Here is a 20543-nt window from a genome sequence, read left to right as displayed (position 1 = left end):
CAACACCTTGAACTGTAAAATGTAAAGGTCCCATGACATCTTTCGATGCTTTTATATAGACCTTAGTGGTCCCCTAATACTGTATCTGAAGTCTCTTTAATATAGACCTTAGTGGTCCCCTAATACTGTATCTGAAGTCTCTTTTATATAGACCTTAGTGGTCCCCTAATACTGTATCTGAAGTCTCTTTTATATAGACCTTAGTGGTCCCTAATACTGTATCTGAAGTCTCTTTTATATAGACCTTAGTGGTCCCCTAATACTGTATCTGAAGTCTCTTTTATATAGACTTTAGTGGTCCCCTAATACTTTATCTGAAGTCTCTTTTATATAGACCTTAGTGGTCCCCTAATACTGTATCTGAAGTCTCTTTTATATAGACCTTAGTGGTCCCCTAATACTGTATCTGAAGTCTCTTTTTATATAGACCTTAGTGGTATATATTCAACGTTATTGCATATTTTCCTCATACCGTGCAGCCCTAGTTAACAGTACCATAATCATCAAGCTATTGCGTTATTAATGCTAGTGTTGGACACGTAACAGCTGCAGAAAGCTGCTTTATTATTCACCCATGAGCCACATGCTGTTGTGATATAAGTTCATATGTTCAATCAGCAGCTCCGACAGATGACAAACCACCGGTTAATTAATAAATGGGAATGGGCAGCAGGGTTTCCCCGGTGTATTGAAAGCCCAGTGGCCCAGCTGGCCTAAGCCACTGGGAATAATCTTTTAAAAATTTATTTTTAAGGTCCAGTGTGTAACGGGTTTAGTTGTCATGAATATTTACCTCCACCATCAATTCCAAGTATTTCTTTTGGCTTGAAATTTTACATTTTCGTTTGCATGAACTGGGGCAGACGCTCCATATCCATGCTCCATCTTGAAATACGTTAGCTGGTAAGGGACATACAGGACATACTGCTCCGCCTTTCACGTTTTCTCTGTTACATGATAAACTCACAGGAGCTGCTAACGGGTATCGTAGCTTCCTGGCCTTGTGTAGTCTGATCCTGGCATTATTCTGGGGGAAACCCAGGGCAGGTTTGAACCCATCACCCTTTTTGTTTTCTTCATTTTGTCGCTCTCAACAACAGGTATGCAGTGGCACAATGTGGATGTCAAGACAAGTATGTGGATAACAAGAGTTATCTCGAGACACTTTACAGATGGAGTAGGTCTAGACCACACTCTACAGTTTATAAAGCCACAACAATTCTAGTAATTCCCCCCAAGAGCAAGCATTTAGTGGCGAGGAAAAACCTCCCTTTTAGGAAGAAACCTCGGCAGACCCAGGCTCTTTAGCAGCATGCATGAATTTAGGGCAGTTTTGTACTTTTAAATTGGTCTAATCTTGTACGTATTGTAATAGTGGCGACCCACAACAAGGCGCACAAAACTGTGGACATATGGACAGTTTTTACATTCACCTTCCATATATACAATACGTTTTGGGGCTAAAACCTCTTTTGGGGCGTGCAAAAAAATTCCTCTCTGCAGGAAAAACCCTGTATTCTAGGTTAGATTCAGATTCTCTCCGTTTCAGGCCTTCTCCGTGTGTCCGGCTTTAAGACTGACTGGGTCACTCGGTGCTGTTTCCGTAGGTGTTGTGATGCCGACTATTTTTATCCACATGCAGCAGTGTTTTTGGAGAGCAAGGTGGAGAAAGGCCCAGCATCCAGTTAAGGAGTGTTACTGTAACATTAGCAGCCTTTCTGAAAATGGAATCAATACAAATTGTGCCTGCTAAATGGTATAATGGATCGAGTGTAATCAATATCTGAAATGGCCTTACGTCTATGAGCACAAACTCTGAATATTAAGAGTCGAAGTATATTTTAAATAAAGTTCCGACAAATTGTCCCAATTTTGACTGCTCTTAATGTTAACTTCATCTTTCTTTGTCCCCCAGATTCTAACCTTTGAGACCAAGAACCCGGTGGAGCTTGCCGAGCGTCTGCGTGCCGTCTGTGGGAATCAGAGCAACGCGTACGCGCGCCTGCTGGAGTACCGTCTGAATGCTCTGCGCGGCCTGTGGGGGGCGCAGCGGCAGCTGGCCCTGGAGGAGCAGCAGGAGCGCGATGGGACCGGAGGGGCTGACGAGGAGACCTTGGCCTTGCTCAAAAGACAAGGTCTGCTCCAGCAACCCGAGCAGGCGCCCTTCACCTCCCGCGTCGGCCTGCTGCTGGTCTTCCCCCTCCTGCAGTCCCAGACGCGCAGCGACCCGGCGCTCTGCGGGGTCACGGCGGAGGTGCTGCTGGCCTGCCTCCGGGACTGCCAGCCGCTCAGCCTCAGCAAAGAGCCCGCCGACTGCCTCAACGGCCTGGAGGGGCTGCTCTGCTCCTGGCTGGAGGACGGCGCCCAGGAGTCAGGCCAGCCGCAGATCCTCCACACACACAGACAGAGGGAAAACGCTGCCGCTGCACTCGTGGCACTTGCCTGTGCCAGGTGAGGATAAGATACGATATATGATAAGATATGCCTTTTATTGTCTCCTCCTAGGAGAAATTTGTCTTGGGCAGTCGAGAGAATAAAAATGGCTGTTTTGCAGCGGCACGGTTATTGCGTCAGAGCACATAGCACCGCCCAAGATGATTGTGATTGGTTTAAAGGTCCCATGGCATGAAAATTTCACTTTATGAGTTTTTTTTTAACATCAATATGAGTTCCCAGAAATGGTGATAGGTGTAAACCGAGCCCTGGGTATCCTGCTCTGCCTTTGAGAAAATGAAAGCTCAGATGGGCCAATCAGGAATCTTGCTCCTTATGAGGTCATAAGGAGCAAGGTTACCTCCCCTCTCTGCTTTGCCCGCCCAGAGAATTTGGCCCCCCCATGAGAGAGAGAGAGAGAGAGAGAGAGAGAGAGAGAGAGAGAGAGAGAGAGAGAGAGAGAGAGAGAGAGAGAGAGAGAGAGAGAGAGAGAGAGAGAGAGAGAGAGAGAGAGAGAGAGATATCATGGCTTTCAAACGAGCAAAGTGGCAGTTGGTCAAGACCAATAAATAAACCAGAGCATGTTTCTTTTTTTCTCCTATCCCCCAGTGCGAGATTATGCGTAGCCTAAAGCGCAAACTTCTGCCCAAACTAAGCTGTAGCCTAGTTTATTTGCTCCAAACCAGTTGAAAGAAAACACATTATTTGTGACATTTCAAAAGTTCTCTTAAAATTCACTTGACAATTGAATGGAAACTAGTGGGTCAGTTATTCCTGGCAGCCAAAGCTAAAGTAATCACTGACCAACTGATTAGTTTCTCTCTTCCCTCTCTTCAGTGTACTTGTTACATGGAAGATCATGCCTCAGTGATTCAATGCTCAAAGCCCTCCAGCACACACTGTAGCAGGCTCACTTTGATGTTTGCGCTGTTAGATAAAAGGGCTAGCTCAGCATTTGGTGATTGATATTTGTATATATCCTAATGAGTGGGGATAAAACAGACTTCCCTGCTCTCTGTCAGCTCTGTGGCGATGCAGGGCTCCTTTATTCTGATCTGTAACTAAGCTTGCTCTAGTCCAACCTGCGCTCTGTTAGCATGAGCTACTAGCGCAGTTTGAAAGTAATACTGAAAGTGACTGATTTGCCTCCTACTGTAGCTTCTAGCTGCTGTTAATTTGGAGAGAGAGACAGGACCCTATACACAGAGCGTTTTTAAGCTTATAGAAAGGGTGGCGCTAATTTTTCGTAGGGATGTAAGTAACTAAACAGTCAGAACTTTTGTAACAGAACGAGCCGCAGACAAATGAGTAAAGTTTATCAAAAGTGGCACTGAAAATGTAGTCTATATTAAAAATAAAAATGTGGTTTCTAAAACAAAACCAACATCAAAATAACTAAAAGAAATAGAAATATCCTCAAATAGATAAACTAAGAAGGCGTAGTGACGTCTGAAATCAAACACGTGAAATTTAAAGTAGATTACGCTAGGCAGTTTAAAAAAATCACAATTTTTACAATATTTTTTTTTATCTCAACCGGTTGTAATCTTTACACATATTATAATTCGTTATAAGTAGGGCTGGGCGATAGGGAGAAAATCAGATATCATAATATTCTTGACCAAATACCTCAATATCGATATTGCGGCGATATTCTAGGGTTGACAATTGGTGCTCTAACAAAATATCTTCACACTTAGATTTTAGATAAAAAATCCTCAGTAATGTGGACATAATGGCCCTCATTTATCAACCTAACGTAGAAACCAGCGCAGATATGAGCGCAGAAATCATCTTACGACGTTCGTATCGCACCAATCGGAGCGTAAGAATGGTCGTACGTTGATAAATGCAGCGGCTGGAAACGCTCCAATATATTCTCGGTTTTGAGGCCTCGCCCCTACAATTTACGACATGGCGAGACGTAATCCGGCTGAGAAGCGGCGCTTTTCATAGGTGGAGATTGAAACCCTGATATCTCCGGTTCATTTGCACCAACGTGTTTACTATTTGGCAGCCTGAAAACTGTTATTAAAGGCTGCAGAAAGAATGCGGAATGGAAGGAGATCACTGATGCGGTCAACAGTGTTGCCGTAGTACATCGGACTCCACCTCTGACATATGTATGCTATAGTCCTAATAGTAATATACAGGCTTCTATTGCAATCTGTTAGGCCTACATGGTGTAGGCCTACCTATATTTATATAAACGCACAGTAGCGGAGTTTATGCAGTGTTTTTATTTTACTCGTGTTTTTTCCATGAGTCAGAACGAGGCAACAGCTGTGAGGGAGAGCGCGTGTCCTCCGTCCCCCGTGCTGGACCACCACCCTGACCCGGTCTCCTGACCGCAGAGGGGCTGGAAAAACAAGCCGAAATAACTCTGTCAATGGCAGAAATACGTTGTTCACTTGTGGCCATTAACAACACTTTAAAAAGAGAAACGAAAACCTGAAGAATAAATAAAAATGTTGTGTTTCATCATGTTTCCTGTATGGAGTATCATTACCAAACATAACACTATACCTTTTTTAAAAGTGAGGAATACTATCCTGTCTCCTTGGTATAGCCCCCAGTTGGGGCTGTGCTGGACACTGCTCTCTGGGCATCGGGTCATCTGGCCCCATCACTACATTTATGGCACCCAGTTTTCCTGCGCGATGTTGTGCAGAACCCCCCAGGCTAAAACAAGGTTGCAGACTTTTTCTGGCATGTATAGTAGGGTTCCCCCCCCCCCGCTGATGCAAGACAGAGCCATCTGCCCTTAATCAATCCGATGGAGCGCTCCACCATGGCCAGTATCGCAGCCTACGCTCACGTTTAAATTGATGAATGCCGAGCTTTGCGTAGGAATCGGGGTACGCCCGTCCTACGCCTGTTTTAGGTCGTACTAGGGCTGGGAAAAAAATCGATTTGATTTAAAAATCGAGTTGGTAGGTCAAATCGATTCATATTTTCAAAAAATTGATTTTTTTTAATCCAAATACAGTATAAATAATTTGGATGTTTAACAATCTTTGTTGCACACTGCACAGAGACTTTTCACTTAGAGAAAGGGTTTGCCTTTGCAATTTTGTTTGTTGATGCACTTTAATTAAATACAATAAATATATAATTTTTTAAATATATTTACAGTTCGCAGTTATTTTGTTTTAAATGGAAAGGGGGGGAAATCAAATCGAATCGTAAATCGAGTTTTTTATAAAAAAAAATCGCAGATTTTTTTAGGGAAACAAATCGCCCAGCTCTAGGTCGTACGCACGTTTCATAAATGAGGGCCAATGTCTAAGTGGGGTAAAGGCAAATAATAGAACAGCTAGAACAGTCTGGTAAGTTCAGAAAAGTACATCACTTTACTGTAATGCAGCCTTTAAAACCAGGAGAAGACACTTATGTCATATTATGATATCCAAAATCTAAGACGATATCTAGTCTCATATCACGATATCGATATAATATCGATATATTGCCCAGCCCTAGTTATAAGCACTATTCACCTTGTCTGTTGCTCATGTGCCAAGCCCCTGCAACAATACCAAAGAAGTTAAACCTGTGACTCTAATATTATTGGTTGGATGTTTCTGTGTGTGTCACCGAGCTCGCAGAAGAGCAGCATGTGCTGCTTTTTATTTGTTGCGTTTGTGCCTGAACTCTGGCTTCTGCCGGTGACAACTGATCTTGACTTGTCACACCCAGAACTCTCCGCTCTTTGTTTGGCCTCTGTGGAGGCTCAGCGCGGGCTCTTTGTTGTTGGGAACCATCCAGCCCCGGTGCCTTTCAGCGGGAGCTAATTAAAGAGCTATCGGCTTGTTAAATGTGAATGCGTTCTGGTTCCCTCTCCTCTCTCTGACGGGGGTCGGTGGTAGAAAACTCACAATGTGAGAGGCTGCGTAGAAATGTGCTTTGATATCAGCTGTCGATACGATGTTTACATAGTGAAGTGGACCTAGACACGCAACTCCTCCGTGTCAGTCGCCTGTGGAACATGTAAGCAGTGAATCAAATGTACATTCCCGTGCAGCACATGGCAGGATTTCCCTGGATTATAAACCCAATCGCTTCACAACTTCCCGGTAGAAGCCTCCTGCGTCCCGTACATACAATTTAACGCCACTGAGCAAACCGCGACGAGGTACAGCTGCATATAATATCATCTCCTTCATCTAAAATGCATGTTTGATGCTTTCATATGTCAACACTTTGACTAACGTTAGCTTGGAGAGCTAATGTACCTGTCGGGCCACAGGCTAAAGACAATGACCCCGCCCAAACTAGCAGTCAGACCGACTGGCGGGGACATCTTGCTGTTCCTAACGCTAGCAAAGCAACACGGGACAGAAAATAAACACAGCAGAGACCACAGCTATGTCAGACCTCCGTGATTAACTTTCTGGGTCCTATTTTAACGATCTAGGCGCACGGCGTGAAGCGTTTAGGGCGTGTACGAATCCACTTTTGTTTTAACGGTGGAAAAAAAAGTGTCCGTGCGCCTGGCGCGTGGTTCTAAAGGGTTGTACTTAGTGTCTTCATTAATCAGAGGTGTGTTTTGGGCGTAACACGCAATCAACCAATCAGAGATCATCTCCCATTCCCTTTTAAAAGCCAGGTGTGTTTGGACCTTGGAGCATTGCTGTTATGATGGAGGATTTGCTGAGCAGTAAAGAGATTTTCCGTTGTCTCTCAATCCTCTGTCCCAAGAGGTATTCCATGTGTGTATATATACTGTAGATATACACAATAATACTATTTCACACCGTAATATTTTTATTTGTAATCTTCTGCATGTGTGTGTGCTGCTGTGTGTCCCTGTGTGTGTAACAAGCATAGTGTGCGCACGCTGTGCACGAGCCTAGGAGCATTTTACTAATGCTCTGTTAAAATAACAATGAAATGCTGCGTTATTGACTTTAGACCAGGTTTTTGTTGGTCAATGGCGTGATCACTTCCCGCTGCCTCAAAATAGCAATACGCCCAGAATGCACCTGAACACACCTCCCTGTAAGACCAGCACGCCCAGAATGCACCTGAACACACCTCCCCGTAAGACCAGCACGCCCAGAATGCACCTGAACACACCTCCCCGTAAGACCAGCCCCAGAATGCACCTGAACACACCTCCCTGTAAGACCAGCACGCCAGAATGCACCTGAACGCACCTCCCTGTAAGACCAGCCCGAGAGAATGCACCTGAACACACCTCCCTGTAAGACCAGCACGCCCAGAATGCACCTGAACACACCTCCCTGTAAGACCAGCACGCCCAGAATGCACCTGAACACACCTCCCTGTGAGACCAGCACACCCATGGGCCACAGATGGGCGCAGGTGCTCTTAGTATTTAAACGAAGGGGACGCTGGACGGTCTTAAAATGACAACAGAAATAAACTAACAGACGAAGGAATGGAAGCGCTGCTGGGTCTTTCTTGTACTCAACCATAGGTACACAGTACAGGTGTGTAAGTCGATGGAGACATTGGGCCTCATTCACCAATATCTTCCTAAGTTTTCTCTTAAATATGTTCTTAAGAAGGTTCCTAGAAAAGTCTACGTCGGATTCATGACGTGTTCTTAAACAGCAGATTTGTTCGCACCCGTGTTCTTAGGATTGATGAATCCCACGTCTTCGTAACTGAAAGCGCGTGCCAGTTGTTCCTAATTAGCATAAGAAAACGCCCCGCAAATTCCCATATAAGGACATGACCCTTCCTGTGCACCTCCTGGGAGACAGGTTTTCGGAGATTGTCGGAGCCGCGGTGGATGAAGTACAGAATCTCAGTACTTGAATAAAAGTACAAATAACCAGAGACATATTTACTTTAGTAAAAGTAGAAGATGTCCACTACTAAAAAAAGTTCCTATCCTAACCAGCATAAAACAGAAATGTGTTGTTAGAATGGGAATACGGTTGGTTTTATTCATGGATGTATTTTATTTTCTTTAACCATGCAAGTAAGCAAATAAAGTGTGTGAAGCAGCGGACATGGGGAGCTGTGAAGAGGTCCAGCCAAATAAATAAGATATGAACGCGTCTTACGCAGGCTGGCGGAGGAGTAAACGACGCTGTGGAGAGAAATAGATATAGCAACTTTGATTTAAAAACGAGAATAATACAAAAAAAACTTTTTCGTTTTCACTTTTACCGGGGGCTGTATTACCGAGGGTCAGCGGCGCTGCGCCCGGGCTCTGGAGCACCGGAGCCGGCTTGGATCAGCGGTGCCCCATATATACCGTATCTATGGCAACCAAACTTCACTGGTGAGACAAACGTGTGACGGTCAGGAAGACGTTTTGGGAAAATATACTGTCTATGGGGGAAACTGATCAGAAAATGTAACGGAACATTGTAGAAATGTAGTGGAGTAGAAAGTATAGATAATTGCTGCAAAATGTAACAAAGTAAAAGTCAAAAGTAGGCTATGCACTATTGAGTCTACTTAAGTAAAGTACAGATACGTGAAAAATGTACTTAAGTACAGTTAGGACGAATTTGTACTTTGTTACATTCTACCACTGCATTTTGGCCCTATAAATAGCGATCAATCACCAAATAACGCAGGATTTAATCAGTTTAATTGCTGATGTTAGTGTTTTTTTTGCATAATATGATTTTTTTTCTGATCAACAAATGATCAGAAATGCATTACAGTACAATACTATCATTGTAAACGACTGTAGAATTAAATGCAGTAAGCAATCATTTGGAGCAAATTGCCATCGCTCAAATGTGCGTAAGAGTGTTTTTCAGTGTTCGTAGATTTTGTTCTTAGCTAAGAACAAATCCAAGTTAAGAAAACATTAGTGCATGCCAGAATCTTTGTAAAAAGTGCGTAAGAAGGGTTTAAGAACACATTTCTTCGTAAGAACGGTTGGTGAATGAGGCCCAATGACCCTGATGAAGATGTGAGTCGAAACGCATTGGTCATTTGAAACACATCGCCATGTAAAATAAAGGCATTTTAATATTTGCACAAAACCTACTCAGGGCCTTGGATTGTTTTTCAAGGAGACGGGCATTTAAAAAAAAAAAAAATTGAAATCCATTCCCACTCATGCATACAGGTCCTTCACATGGGAAATAAACTAGTTTGCAGATTTCACATATTGAATCAATTCAAATCAATGGTCATTTGTCTACCCTGAAGTGATTCGGTCTATGCCTATCGCCAAGAAGCACTGTGACCTATTGGTGATACACAATTAAACATTCTTTAATTGTTTAGCTCCCTTGCTGATATATATATATATATATATATATTTAAACCTAGTTTATTTTGCATCTGAGAATGCCAGAACTGCACTTCAGTAGACCTCTTATTACATAGATCTTCTCCCTGAATATAGAATAAGTTGTGTTCAGTTAACAGTTCAGTCTTGGATGAGGCGAAGCAGCAAATAAACACTGCACAAACTTAAAGTAGGTTGCTCGTTGCACCCCGCTGAGAGCCGCAGTGTAAAATAATCTCTCTGCTGCATTCTAATGGGTAAGATCTTTTTATTCAGATTCAAAAAAACATAGTGTTTTAATTCTCAGCACATTACCTCAGGTCCCCTCCATAATTCATGCCGAGTATGATTCCACTTACAGTTCTAGAAATGCTTAACAATGAGCTTCCACTGTGTGATGTTGCGGCCGCCTGACTAATGTGCCAAACTCTTCTCCAGGGGATCTTTGAAGACCTTCATCCACACAGTTCACCTGCTGCAGAAACAGACCGATCTGGGCCAGCTCCCCGTGTCTGATGTCCTGTACAGGTAAGGCCAGTACTCTGGTTCACCTAAACGATAATTATTACTTTCCCAACGTTGTAACCAGCCGCGTATCTCTGTCCTGCGTCAGACTTCTGCTCCTGGAAGGAGGCCCGGGCTCTCCATCATGCCTCCTGGGGGGTAAACACAGTGTGTCCTGGGGCTTTGAGGACATGCTGCCCACACCTGACAATTCTGCTGGAGCAGCAGAGAGTAAAGGTAAAAGCTTCTGTGTGATCAACCTTGACATTTAAAAAAGAAAAAAAAAATCTACAGGCCACAGTAGATGCAGTTCTCCCATGTGGTTGTGATGAATTATGTCTTGCACACATATCTAGTTTCCTGGCTTGCAGGTTTAAAAGAGGACTGGGCTTGTCCTATTTCCCGTCATAACACTTCCCTGCTTTCTGTTTTATTCATTCAATGCATGCAGGTAGGGATGTAACGGTGTGAAAATATAACCTCACGGTTATAGTGACCAAAATGATCACGGTTTCGGTATTATTGCTGTACATTTAAAGGAACACGCCGACTTATTGGGAATTTAGCTTGTTCACAGTAACCCCCAGAGTTAGACTAGTCGATACATACCCTTCTCGTGTCCGTGCGTGCTGTAACGCTGTCTGACGGCTCCAGCATTAGCTTAGCCCAGCACAGATCCTGCAGGTAACTGGTTCCAACTAGCCTACTGCTCCCAATTGTGACAAAAGTGACAAAATAACTCCAACATGTTCCTGTTTACATGTTATGATGTTATTAGGGCAGCGTGTACAAAAAACAACGTAACATGAGACACAGACATCTTCTATCTGTAAACAAACCGGGAACTATATTCTCAGACAGGCTTGCTGCGAGCATATCACTCCGCCCAAGTACTATATTCTTCCACCTGAGAATATAGTTCCCGGTTTGTTTACTGGTTAGAAGATGGCTGTGTCTGATGTTACGGTGTTTTTTGTACACGCTGTGACTCTACAAATCACAACATGTAAACAGGAACATGTTGGAGTTATTTTGTCACTTATTCGGAGCAGTAGGATTACTGGAACCATTCACCTGCAGGATCTGTGATGGGCTGATGCCGCTGGAGACGTCAGACAGCGTTACAGCACGCACTGAGATGAGAAGGGTATGTATGGACTTGTCTAACTCTGGGGGTTACAGTGAGAAGGGTATGTATGGACTAGTCTAACTCTGGGGGTTACCGTGAGAAGGGTATGTATGGACTAGTCTAACTCTGGGGGTTACAGTGAGAAGGGTATGTATGGACTAGTCTAACTCTGGGGGTTACTGTGAGAAGGGTATGTATGGACTAGTCTAACTCTGGGGGTTACAGTGAGAAGGGTATGTATGGACTAGTCTAACTCTGGGGGTTACTGTGAGAAGGGTATGTATGGACTAGTCTAACTCTGGGGGTTACTGTGAGAAGGGTATGTATGGACTAGTCTAACTCTGGGGGTTACTGTGAATAAGCTAAATTCCCAATAAGTCGGCGTGTTCCTTTTTAAAAGTGTGTTCAATATGTTCAGAAAGCACTGATAGGCCTACACAAGCTGAAATAGTTTCAAAAAGTTTAACAGTGTTTACAGACAAAACCTTAGCCTTTAGCAGCAACTTTTTTCCCTCACGTTCTGCAAACAGGTTAACTATCTTCAGTCAATTGTCCTTCAGCATTCTTATAATAACCAAAGTATGCCCATGCTTCAGACTTAGTCCCCTTAGAGGGCTGATAAATGTCCTGAGCGCCGTCATCAAATGAAAACGGTAATTGTTATCGTCAACATTTTTATCGTGGTTTACTGTTAAACCGGTAATCGTTACATCCCTACATGCAAGTGTGTGGGTGAATCCCAAAACAAAATGGAGGGATGAAAGTAAATTGCCGGGTTGAAAGCTAGAACTCCTGTGATTATCCTGTGAAAAGAAAAGTCAAAATTCTCTGATTCCAGCTTGTTAAATGTGAATATTGTTCTAGTGTCTTCTCTCCTCTGGGACAGTAAACTGAATATCTTTGAGTTGGGGACACAACAAGACATTTGAGGACGTCATCTTGGGCTTTTTGGGAAACACTGATCCACATTTTTCACAATTTTCTGACATTTTAGAGATCAAACAACTGATCCATTCAGCCAGAAAATAATTGACCGATTAATCCACAATAAAAAATAATGGTTAGTTGCGGCTCCATACATGTAATGTATGTATAGTGAAGAGATGAAAGCTGTGGCTGTAAAGAGGTAGTCGCTCATTTCCAGCTCTATCTCCACAGCGCTGTGGCGTAAACGTCTGGCTACACCACAGATGCATTCTGGGATAGGAGAAGTAAAATACTCTGGGTTGTTTGCATTTCTTTGCAATAGTCTTGGGCTGAGCTCCGGACGCAGCGACGGTGGCTCCGCTAAATATCGGGAAGGAACTTGTTTTGGTGGAACATTTGCACCCCGAAAAAATAAAACAAAGTTAACTGTTGACACAATCCAGTAACGTGAGCTATTTAAATGAGCTGATGCATAGTTAAACCTCATTGGCTCTTACCAGTGTATCTCTGTGTGTACTTCGGCCACAGCAATCCCACCAATCAGCCCCAAAACCTCCCAATTAGAGAAGAAACGACCTAAACATATTCTTTATAAAACCTCCCAGTTATAGAGGAAATGACCTAAACATATTCTTTATAAAACCTCCCAGTTAGAGAGGAAATGATCTAAACATATTCTTTATAAAACCTCCCAGTTAGAGAGGAAATGACCTAAATATATTCTTTATAAAACCTCCCAGTTAGAGAGGAAATGATCTAAACATATTCTTTATAAAACCTCCCAGTTAGAGAGGAAATGATCTAAACATATTCTTTATAAAACCTCCCAGTTAGAGAGGAAATGATCTAAACATATTCTTTATAAAACCTCCCAGTTAGAGAGGAAATGTCCTAAACATATTCTTTATAAAACCTCCCAGTTAGAGAGGAAATGTCCTAAACATATTCTTTATAAAACCTCCCAGTTAGAGAGGAAATGACCTAAACATATTCTTTATAAAACCTCCCAGTTAGAGAGGAAATGACCTAAACATATTCTTTATAAAACCTCCCAGTTAGAGAGGAAACGACCTAAACATATTCTTTATAAAACCTCCCAGTTAGAGAGGAAATGATCTAAACATATTCTTTATAAAACCTCCCAGTTAGAGAGGAAATGACCTAAACATATTCTTTATAAAACCTCCCAGTTAGAGAGGAAATGATCTAAACATATTCTTTATAAAACCTTCCAGTTAGAGAGGAAATGACCTAAACATATTCTTTATAAAACCTTCCAGTTAGAGAGGAAATGACCTAAACATATTCTTTATAAAACCTTCCAGTTAGAGAGGAAATGACCTAAACATATTCTTTGTAAATCTTTTCAATCATTCCCTGAAAGAACCGAGCAGGCCTGCCTTGTTGCGCCGTCCAAATCTCCTTCAAAACTTGACATTTTCAGCGTGTAGCTCGCTAGCTCGGAGTTTGTAGTTTCCCGAAGAGAAGGAAATTTGAGAACGGCGACACACAGAGAGCGGAAGGTGAGGGACAAATTATTCCATCGATCCAGACTATAAGGAGGTAAAGCAGAGGAGAGGCGTGTTACATTCACTTTCCAGCAACCCATCAGCTGACCTTGTAGAGTGACGGAAGCTGATCAGGGCATATATCAATAAAGCAGGTTTGCATATTTACATTTTACGGTAACCTGACACCAGATCACTGGGCTTTGGTCTCTGGAGGCATCACAACTCTCCACTTCACCCTGTTGATACCTCCACCTGCTCTTCATTACAATCAGTCATCTCTCTGTCATCACCTTTTTTATATTGAATTCTTTTTGTCCCTGTGCCTTGCAGACACCGACCTGGGCCGCTGTCTAGCCACAGACGGACTCTATCTGTACACCACCAACTCCTCCGGGAGAGGACTCAGCAAGCTGGGCTCTGGTTTACACGGGACACTGAGGTAATGGGACTCTCCTTCTCCTCTGCCTTTTTTATATCCACAGCACTTGGAGAATAGCAAGAGAGAAAGACAGAAAGAGAGGGTGAAACACTATAAATATCCCTTATTACTTTACCTTTCCCATGGTGTTGTTTCGTGGACATTATTTCAAGCCAATATCTGCAGTAGTTGATTTTTGAAAGGGACAAAAAGGACGCTCTGAATTCTAAACTGTTGTAGCAAATGTACCAATTTTTAAGCAGAGTCCGGCAGCTTCCTTCCACGGTAAGTTTTCAAAGGGCCCAGAGCGGAGTGTGAGGATTTTGGATGGAGCTCAGAGTGAATTTTTTAAAATCTTGGAACATTGCCTTGTCTCCCCTGCTCCAAATTCGGTCCGCTACTGCTCACACCTTGAGTTCGAAGCATGCCCGAGCCCGTCTCAGTACATGCAGATGAATGGCGCCCTCCCTCCCTCCCTCCCTATGCAGCCAGTGCCTGTCGCCCAATGGGGATTTTGCTGCCGGGGCTCCGGGCATGATTCATCTGATAAATACAACATGGCTATAGCTAGTTATTATTTTTAAGCGAGCATTGAGCGATTTGAGTGGAGCTGGGTAAAATCTGGATTGAGCGTGGAGCCATATTAAGCGGAGGGCTTTGAGCGAGGGAGTGGAGGGGAGGAACAGCTCCGTGAGCAAGGAACGAAAATCCTCACTGTGCCACTCCGCTCACATGCTCCGGCCCAGAGTTTACTACTTTTTTATTTTTATTTTTTTTAAAGAAAAAAGGTCGAACTCCTTAGAAATCCTTTCCATAATGTTGTCAGAAACTTAGAATATTAATCTGAGCCTGTCGCCGGCAAAGCAAGAACTTTTGTGAACGTAAATACAAGCTGGATAATCGTCCTATTAACTTACATTGCAGCTTGTTTCTCCGCTGCCGACTGCAGCGATCTCTCTTAATACTGGACCAATATCAGAGATAGTTGTTCCCATCAGTCACTTAGACACAAAAGCATAGGAACATATAGGGTTGGCATAGAATTTAACATGATCAATTTGTAGATAATGTACACATGTGATGTGATGCTGAGTTTCTTCTCTACTCATTTTGCATCAAATCAAAGTGTCAAGTCTCACCTGGGTTTTTTCACAAAGAGATCCACCTTTTAAGTATTTAAATTAGTTAACAATTCAGAACCCGTAAAAAGATGCCCTGTGTTTGTGTTGTGCAGGGGTTTTGTGTACTGTCGAAATGAAGATTTGGAGCCTGGCTGGGTGGTGTTCAGCAGCGGCCGCCTCCTCCACCGTCCCTCCTCCTTCGATGCCAAGCCTCATCAGCTGTGCCAGGTCATTGACCCCTTCACCCTCCAGGTACTGTACTCTTACACTCCACTATTGATTTCAGTCCAAAACTGGATTTACAGTCAGGAGCGCAAGGTAAAAAAAAAAGGTACAAAAATGCTTCCTGTTACATAAAATATACAGTCACAGATTTTGAATTTGATGTTGAATCATTCAGTTTATTTAACATGGTAGGTCTTGATACATTACATTTTCAACGTGTCTCACATGACTGCTTAGTTGTCGTTTTAATGCAGTTTTTATTATCCCTTATGCAACAATAAACTAATTTTATGATACAAACAAGGCATGTAGGCTCACAATGGAGCAGCATTTCTCTCAATTCAGGATGCAATGGGGATGCACCGAATCCAGGATTGGGCTTCAGATTCTGCTGAATATTTGGACTTTTTGACGGGGTTCTGGTTTCTGCTGAACCTTAGAATTTTTTTCTCAGCGAACCGAACCCTACGCTTGCACTCGGCGCGCTACGCTGGTCGCCGTAGTGACGGGGCCGTTGATTACGGGAAGGTGTTTAGGTAGGCGGAGCGTTCAATGCAGTAGGCTGTGAGAAAGTGGACATGGATCTGGTGAGCAGAAAAAGTTGTTTGACAGTACTTTCAGTCAAAAGAAGACCATTCAAGTCCAGCTACATGTTCAAATCTGTTTGCTGATTGGTCTGGTGGTGGCGAGGACCCTAAACTATACACAACATGGCCGCTGTTACAACATTTGGTACGAAACATCCGAAAGAATACGAGTTGTGCATGAAGGAATCTCCAGACAGCAGCCAAAATGCACGGTGTTCGGCCTAGCCCCCAAAATTTGGATTCGGTGCATCCCTAGTAGCCATAGCCAAGGCTTATGTTGACTGTGCCGTTTTCAGGTGTGCCAGATTGTGCCCATGCCAGTGCACCACTTCCCTGTTGGCAGCAGCATGACCACGCTGCACCTGTGCTCAGATGGAACCTACCTGTACTGGGTCTGGTCCCCAGCCAGTCTCAACGAGAAGACACAGAAGGGACACTCGGTCTTCATGGATGTCTTTCATCTCTCTGTGAGTACTATACTCTATGCCAGTGTTTCTGAAATCGGGGTAAGTGTACCCCTAGGGGTACTTTAGAGGACTGCAGGGGGTATGTAAGATTTTTTGCAAAATGTTTTTCATGCTTTTTTCGTCACTGTTTTTGAAGTTTGTCACCTTTTTTTTTTTGAAGGTTTTGTCGTTTGTTTTGACCTATTCTTGCCTTTCTTCCAGACTATATTCAGCTTTTTTTAAAGTTTTTGTCGCTTTTTGGAATTTGTTGTCACTTTTGTCGCCCTAGTGTTGCCTCCTTTCTTTCTACTGTGTTTTCTTTTTGAAGTTTTTAATTGCTTTTTTGAAGTTTGTGTCTCTTTTTTCAAAGTTTTTATTACTATATTCAACCTATTCTTACCTTCCTTCCTTCTTTCTACCGTCTTTTTTCCAAGTTTTTGTCTCCTTTTTTCCATCAGCATCTAAATGTTTTCCAGGTTCAAGGCTGTTGTTTAGTAAATGTTTTGCTGACATCGCTGTATTCTTCCTCTTTATAGAGACTTTTATTTACTCCAAAATTTATTTGCGCTGGTTAGGGGGTACATAGCTTAAAAACACTGTTCAAAGGGGGAACATTATTGAAATAAGCTTGAGAACCACTGCTCTATGCCCTGCTATAGAGCTCAACAGTGACCACCCACTTTTTTTAACGGCTCTGGTCCCTGAAGTGTTTTTCTCTGTTTCAGTTGTTCATTGACGTTTCAGAAATTGGTTTTTATATATATATATATATATATATATATATATATATATATATATATATATATATATATATATATATATATATATATATATATATATATAGTTTTACGTCTGAAACCAAAGCCAATCAGCTACAAGAGGAATAATGACTATAAAACATTTGATTTGGTGCAAATAAACATTTTGAAAACGTCTAAAAAGGCAAAGGTACAAGACTGTGTACAGAAACTATTATAGACTTCAAGTGGTTACAGCTCACTCTAGCCGCGTACGGTAAACCCTTCCATGCTAACAGCGTCCGTTGGACCAATCGGAGATGTCCCTGTTACGCTAAGGATTGTGGGTAGTGTAGTATTGCTTCATAAGATCGTGAATAAAACCTGTTTTTCCTAAAACAAAGTTGGTTTGATACGATCTTCTAGCTTTTACAAGAGCAGAACTTCTCGTTCCACAACCTCTTAGCTCGGAGTCAGTCTACCTCGGATGGCCTCGACATTATGGTTCATAATTAATATCCTTATGGAGAAAATCAATGGGAGTTAACTCTTGAGCTCTTTATACAGTAGTTTCAGTTTGTTGATTTGTTGATGTCTCTGTTCCATCTCTGATGTTCCCCCCCCTCCCCCGTCCCCACGGTGCAGACGCAGACAGGCCTATGTGTTGCAGACATCTTGCAGGAGAGAGTTATTCTAACTCGCAAGGAAGGCGAGTCCTCAAAGTGCTTGAACGAGCTTCTCTTGAGTCGAATGTCACGCTTCCGGGCCTCCCATTCTGCCACGTTGGCTGCTCTCACGGGCTCGGCAATCACCAACACTGTCAAAGAGGAACAGTCTGGTAATTCATCAGCACATCACCCAAAAATGATATATGCTTTAAAGTGCTCATATTATGCTTTATTGCTTTTTTCCCTTTCCTTTATTGTGTTATATATCTTTTTGTGCACGTTTATAGGTTTACAAAGTGAAAAAGCCCAAAGTCCCAAAGGGACTTACCATCTCCAACAGAAAACACTGTTCACCTACTGCTCCAAACAGCTCTATTGTAGTCCAGCCTTTACTTCAGAGACAGACATGGTCACTTTGGAACACATGTTATAATGCTCGCCTAGCTGCTAGCGTAGCACGCCCTCATACTCTGCTTCTGACTGGCTAGTAGTCCTTACCTAGGTACTGTCAGGGCACGCCCTCATACTCTGCTTCTGACTGGCTAGTAGTCCTTACCTAGGTACTGTCAGGGCATGCCCTCATACTCTGCTTCTGACTGGCTAGTAGTCCTTACCTAGCTACTGTCAGGGCATGCCCTCATACTCTGCTTCTGACTGGCTAGTAGTCCTTACCTAGGTACTGTGCATGTGCGACTCCCAACAAAGATGGAACAGAAGCGAGATGTCTCACTCTGTAGCTAAAACAGAGAGCTCAACACACAGGGTGAAAAGAGGAGCTGCAGCAATGTGCAGTGTTTTCTGAAAATTAAACCACATAAACCTATTTTGGTACAACCTCTAAATACAGTTATGAACCTGAAAATGAGCATAATATGAGCACTTTAATGTGCAATTCATGGTGGATCTTACGGTTATTAAAAATACTTTTCTGTGTAACTCTTTTATAGCGGTCAACACTAGCTGTGGCCTCCCTCTGAAGACGCTGAGAAAGACCCCGATGTATGTGTGTGGAACCTACCTGGTGATGCTGGTTTCCCCCCCGGGGGTATCTGGGAGCTCCGCCACACGCTCCCTGTTTGGAGGAACCAGCAGCCTGTCCTCTCTCAAAAGTAAGAGCAGACACAGACACATGTACATCCTCATTGAGTTGATATTTTTTGTCATAACGTCTGACAGTTCTGCTGCGATTTCTTTAGTATTAGTATTAGAGCGAAAGTATTAGAGTGAAAGATGTTAGGAAAAAAGTAAACATTTCACATCGTGTGAAGCCGCTGGGGGATGATACATGTTCTGTTTACGGTCTGATCACAGCTTGGAGTAAGGATTGATGCTAGTTCTATTACATTTGACCACACATTATGTTTTAATATAGACATTTATTGTACGACTTGGTCGAATACTCAGTTCTGATTGGTTAATCCCGGCATTCTACGGTCTGTTAAATCTGTAAAACCGATCCTTGCCATGATCAGAGACTGTGGCGGACCTTTTTTAATTAAAATACGGAGCTCATAACGCTGATCGGCGATCGCAGAAGGAGCGAGAGGGAGGAGGAAACTTTTATTAGTAGTTAATGAAACTACAAAACAATATTTGGAACAAATACCCATTTACAGTGAAAATCAAAATCTATAAATCAAAATTAAGATTTTGTAATGTGGGGCCACTGGTAGCTCACCTGGTAGAGCATGTGCCCCATGAACCAAGGCTCAGTCCTTACCGCAGCGGCCTGGGTTCGAGTCTGACTCGCTGCATGTCATCCCTCCTCTCTCTACCCCCTTTTCTGTCTTCATCTGCCTTATCAAATAAAGGCCAAAAAGCCCCAAAAATAATCTGAATTTCTTTTTTTTTGGGAAAACACGACAACTACAAATTACTTACTTATTAGTTTAAATGCTTAAAGCAATTATATAACACTTGGCCAGGTCCGATAATCGGTCTGTCCCGACTACAGAGCAAACGGAGCATTAGTTAGCACCATGGTTAGCTCAATCACCGGGGCGACATGGCTTCAGCCGGAGAGCCCTGCTCATCAGCGGGACGTACATGTCATCAGCAGGTAATCTCTGTATGAATAGCCGTCGTGGCTTTGGACCGTTTGGTCAATGACCATCTCGCTCTACATTAGGGCTGCACAACTAATCGCAAGTTTTATCGAAATCGCAATATGGACTAGAGCAATATTCGGATCGCGCAATATCTGTTAAAGGCAAAATATGTCAAACCATCCTGAATGAAGTATTGTGGTGCTGCAGAGACAAATCTGAGAGGGGTTTGCCTTATTAATAGTGTACAAAAGGCCATGCCCTGAGCATGCATTCCCATTATGTATCCACTGTAGGCTGTCTTGGAGTAGCTCACTTAGTTTCGGGTTATCAAACTAAAGGCGTTTTCACACCTGTAGTTTGTTTGCTTTGGTCTGAATCCATTGATGAGTTTGTAAACTTGGAGCGATTTGCCCTCGGTCGGTTTGGTTTGGTTTCACACCTGGAACAATCCAAGCGTACCAAAATGCGCCATTACAAATCACGCAAGAACGTCCAGCCCTCTTATTGGTCGGATGTGTCTGGGGGCGGGAGCAAGAAAGCAAATACAGGAAGAATATCCTGTGT

General features: G+C 42.9%; 1 protein-coding gene across 4 annotated transcripts in view; it reads left to right on the top strand.

Annotated features, from left to right (window-relative positions):
• LOC120560309 (probable E3 ubiquitin-protein ligase HECTD4) overlaps positions 1–20543 on the top strand; it is a 111256-nt gene that overhangs the window by 5027 nt on the left and 85686 nt on the right. For all 4 annotated transcript variants that reach the window (XM_039802645.1, XM_039802643.1, XM_039802644.1 and 1 more), the window contains exons 2-9: positions 1916–2451; positions 10097–10186; positions 10272–10399; positions 14060–14168; positions 15382–15520; positions 16377–16547; positions 17909–18101; positions 18879–19040. In XM_039802645.1, coding sequence (XP_039658579.1) covers positions 1916–2451; positions 10097–10186; positions 10272–10399; positions 14060–14168; positions 15382–15520; positions 16377–16547; positions 17909–18101; positions 18879–19040 — 1528 coding nt within the window. The remainder of the gene's footprint in view (positions 1–1915; positions 2452–10096; positions 10187–10271; positions 10400–14059; positions 14169–15381; positions 15521–16376; positions 16548–17908; positions 18102–18878; positions 19041–20543) is intronic.

This window comes from Perca fluviatilis, chromosome 6 (assembly GCF_010015445.1).
Source record: "Perca fluviatilis chromosome 6, GENO_Pfluv_1.0, whole genome shotgun sequence".
Taxonomy (NCBI): Eukaryota; Metazoa; Chordata; class Actinopteri; order Perciformes; family Percidae; genus Perca; species Perca fluviatilis.
The sequence above is the reverse complement of the archived record's forward strand: the minus strand, read 5'-3'. Positions and strand labels throughout refer to the sequence as shown.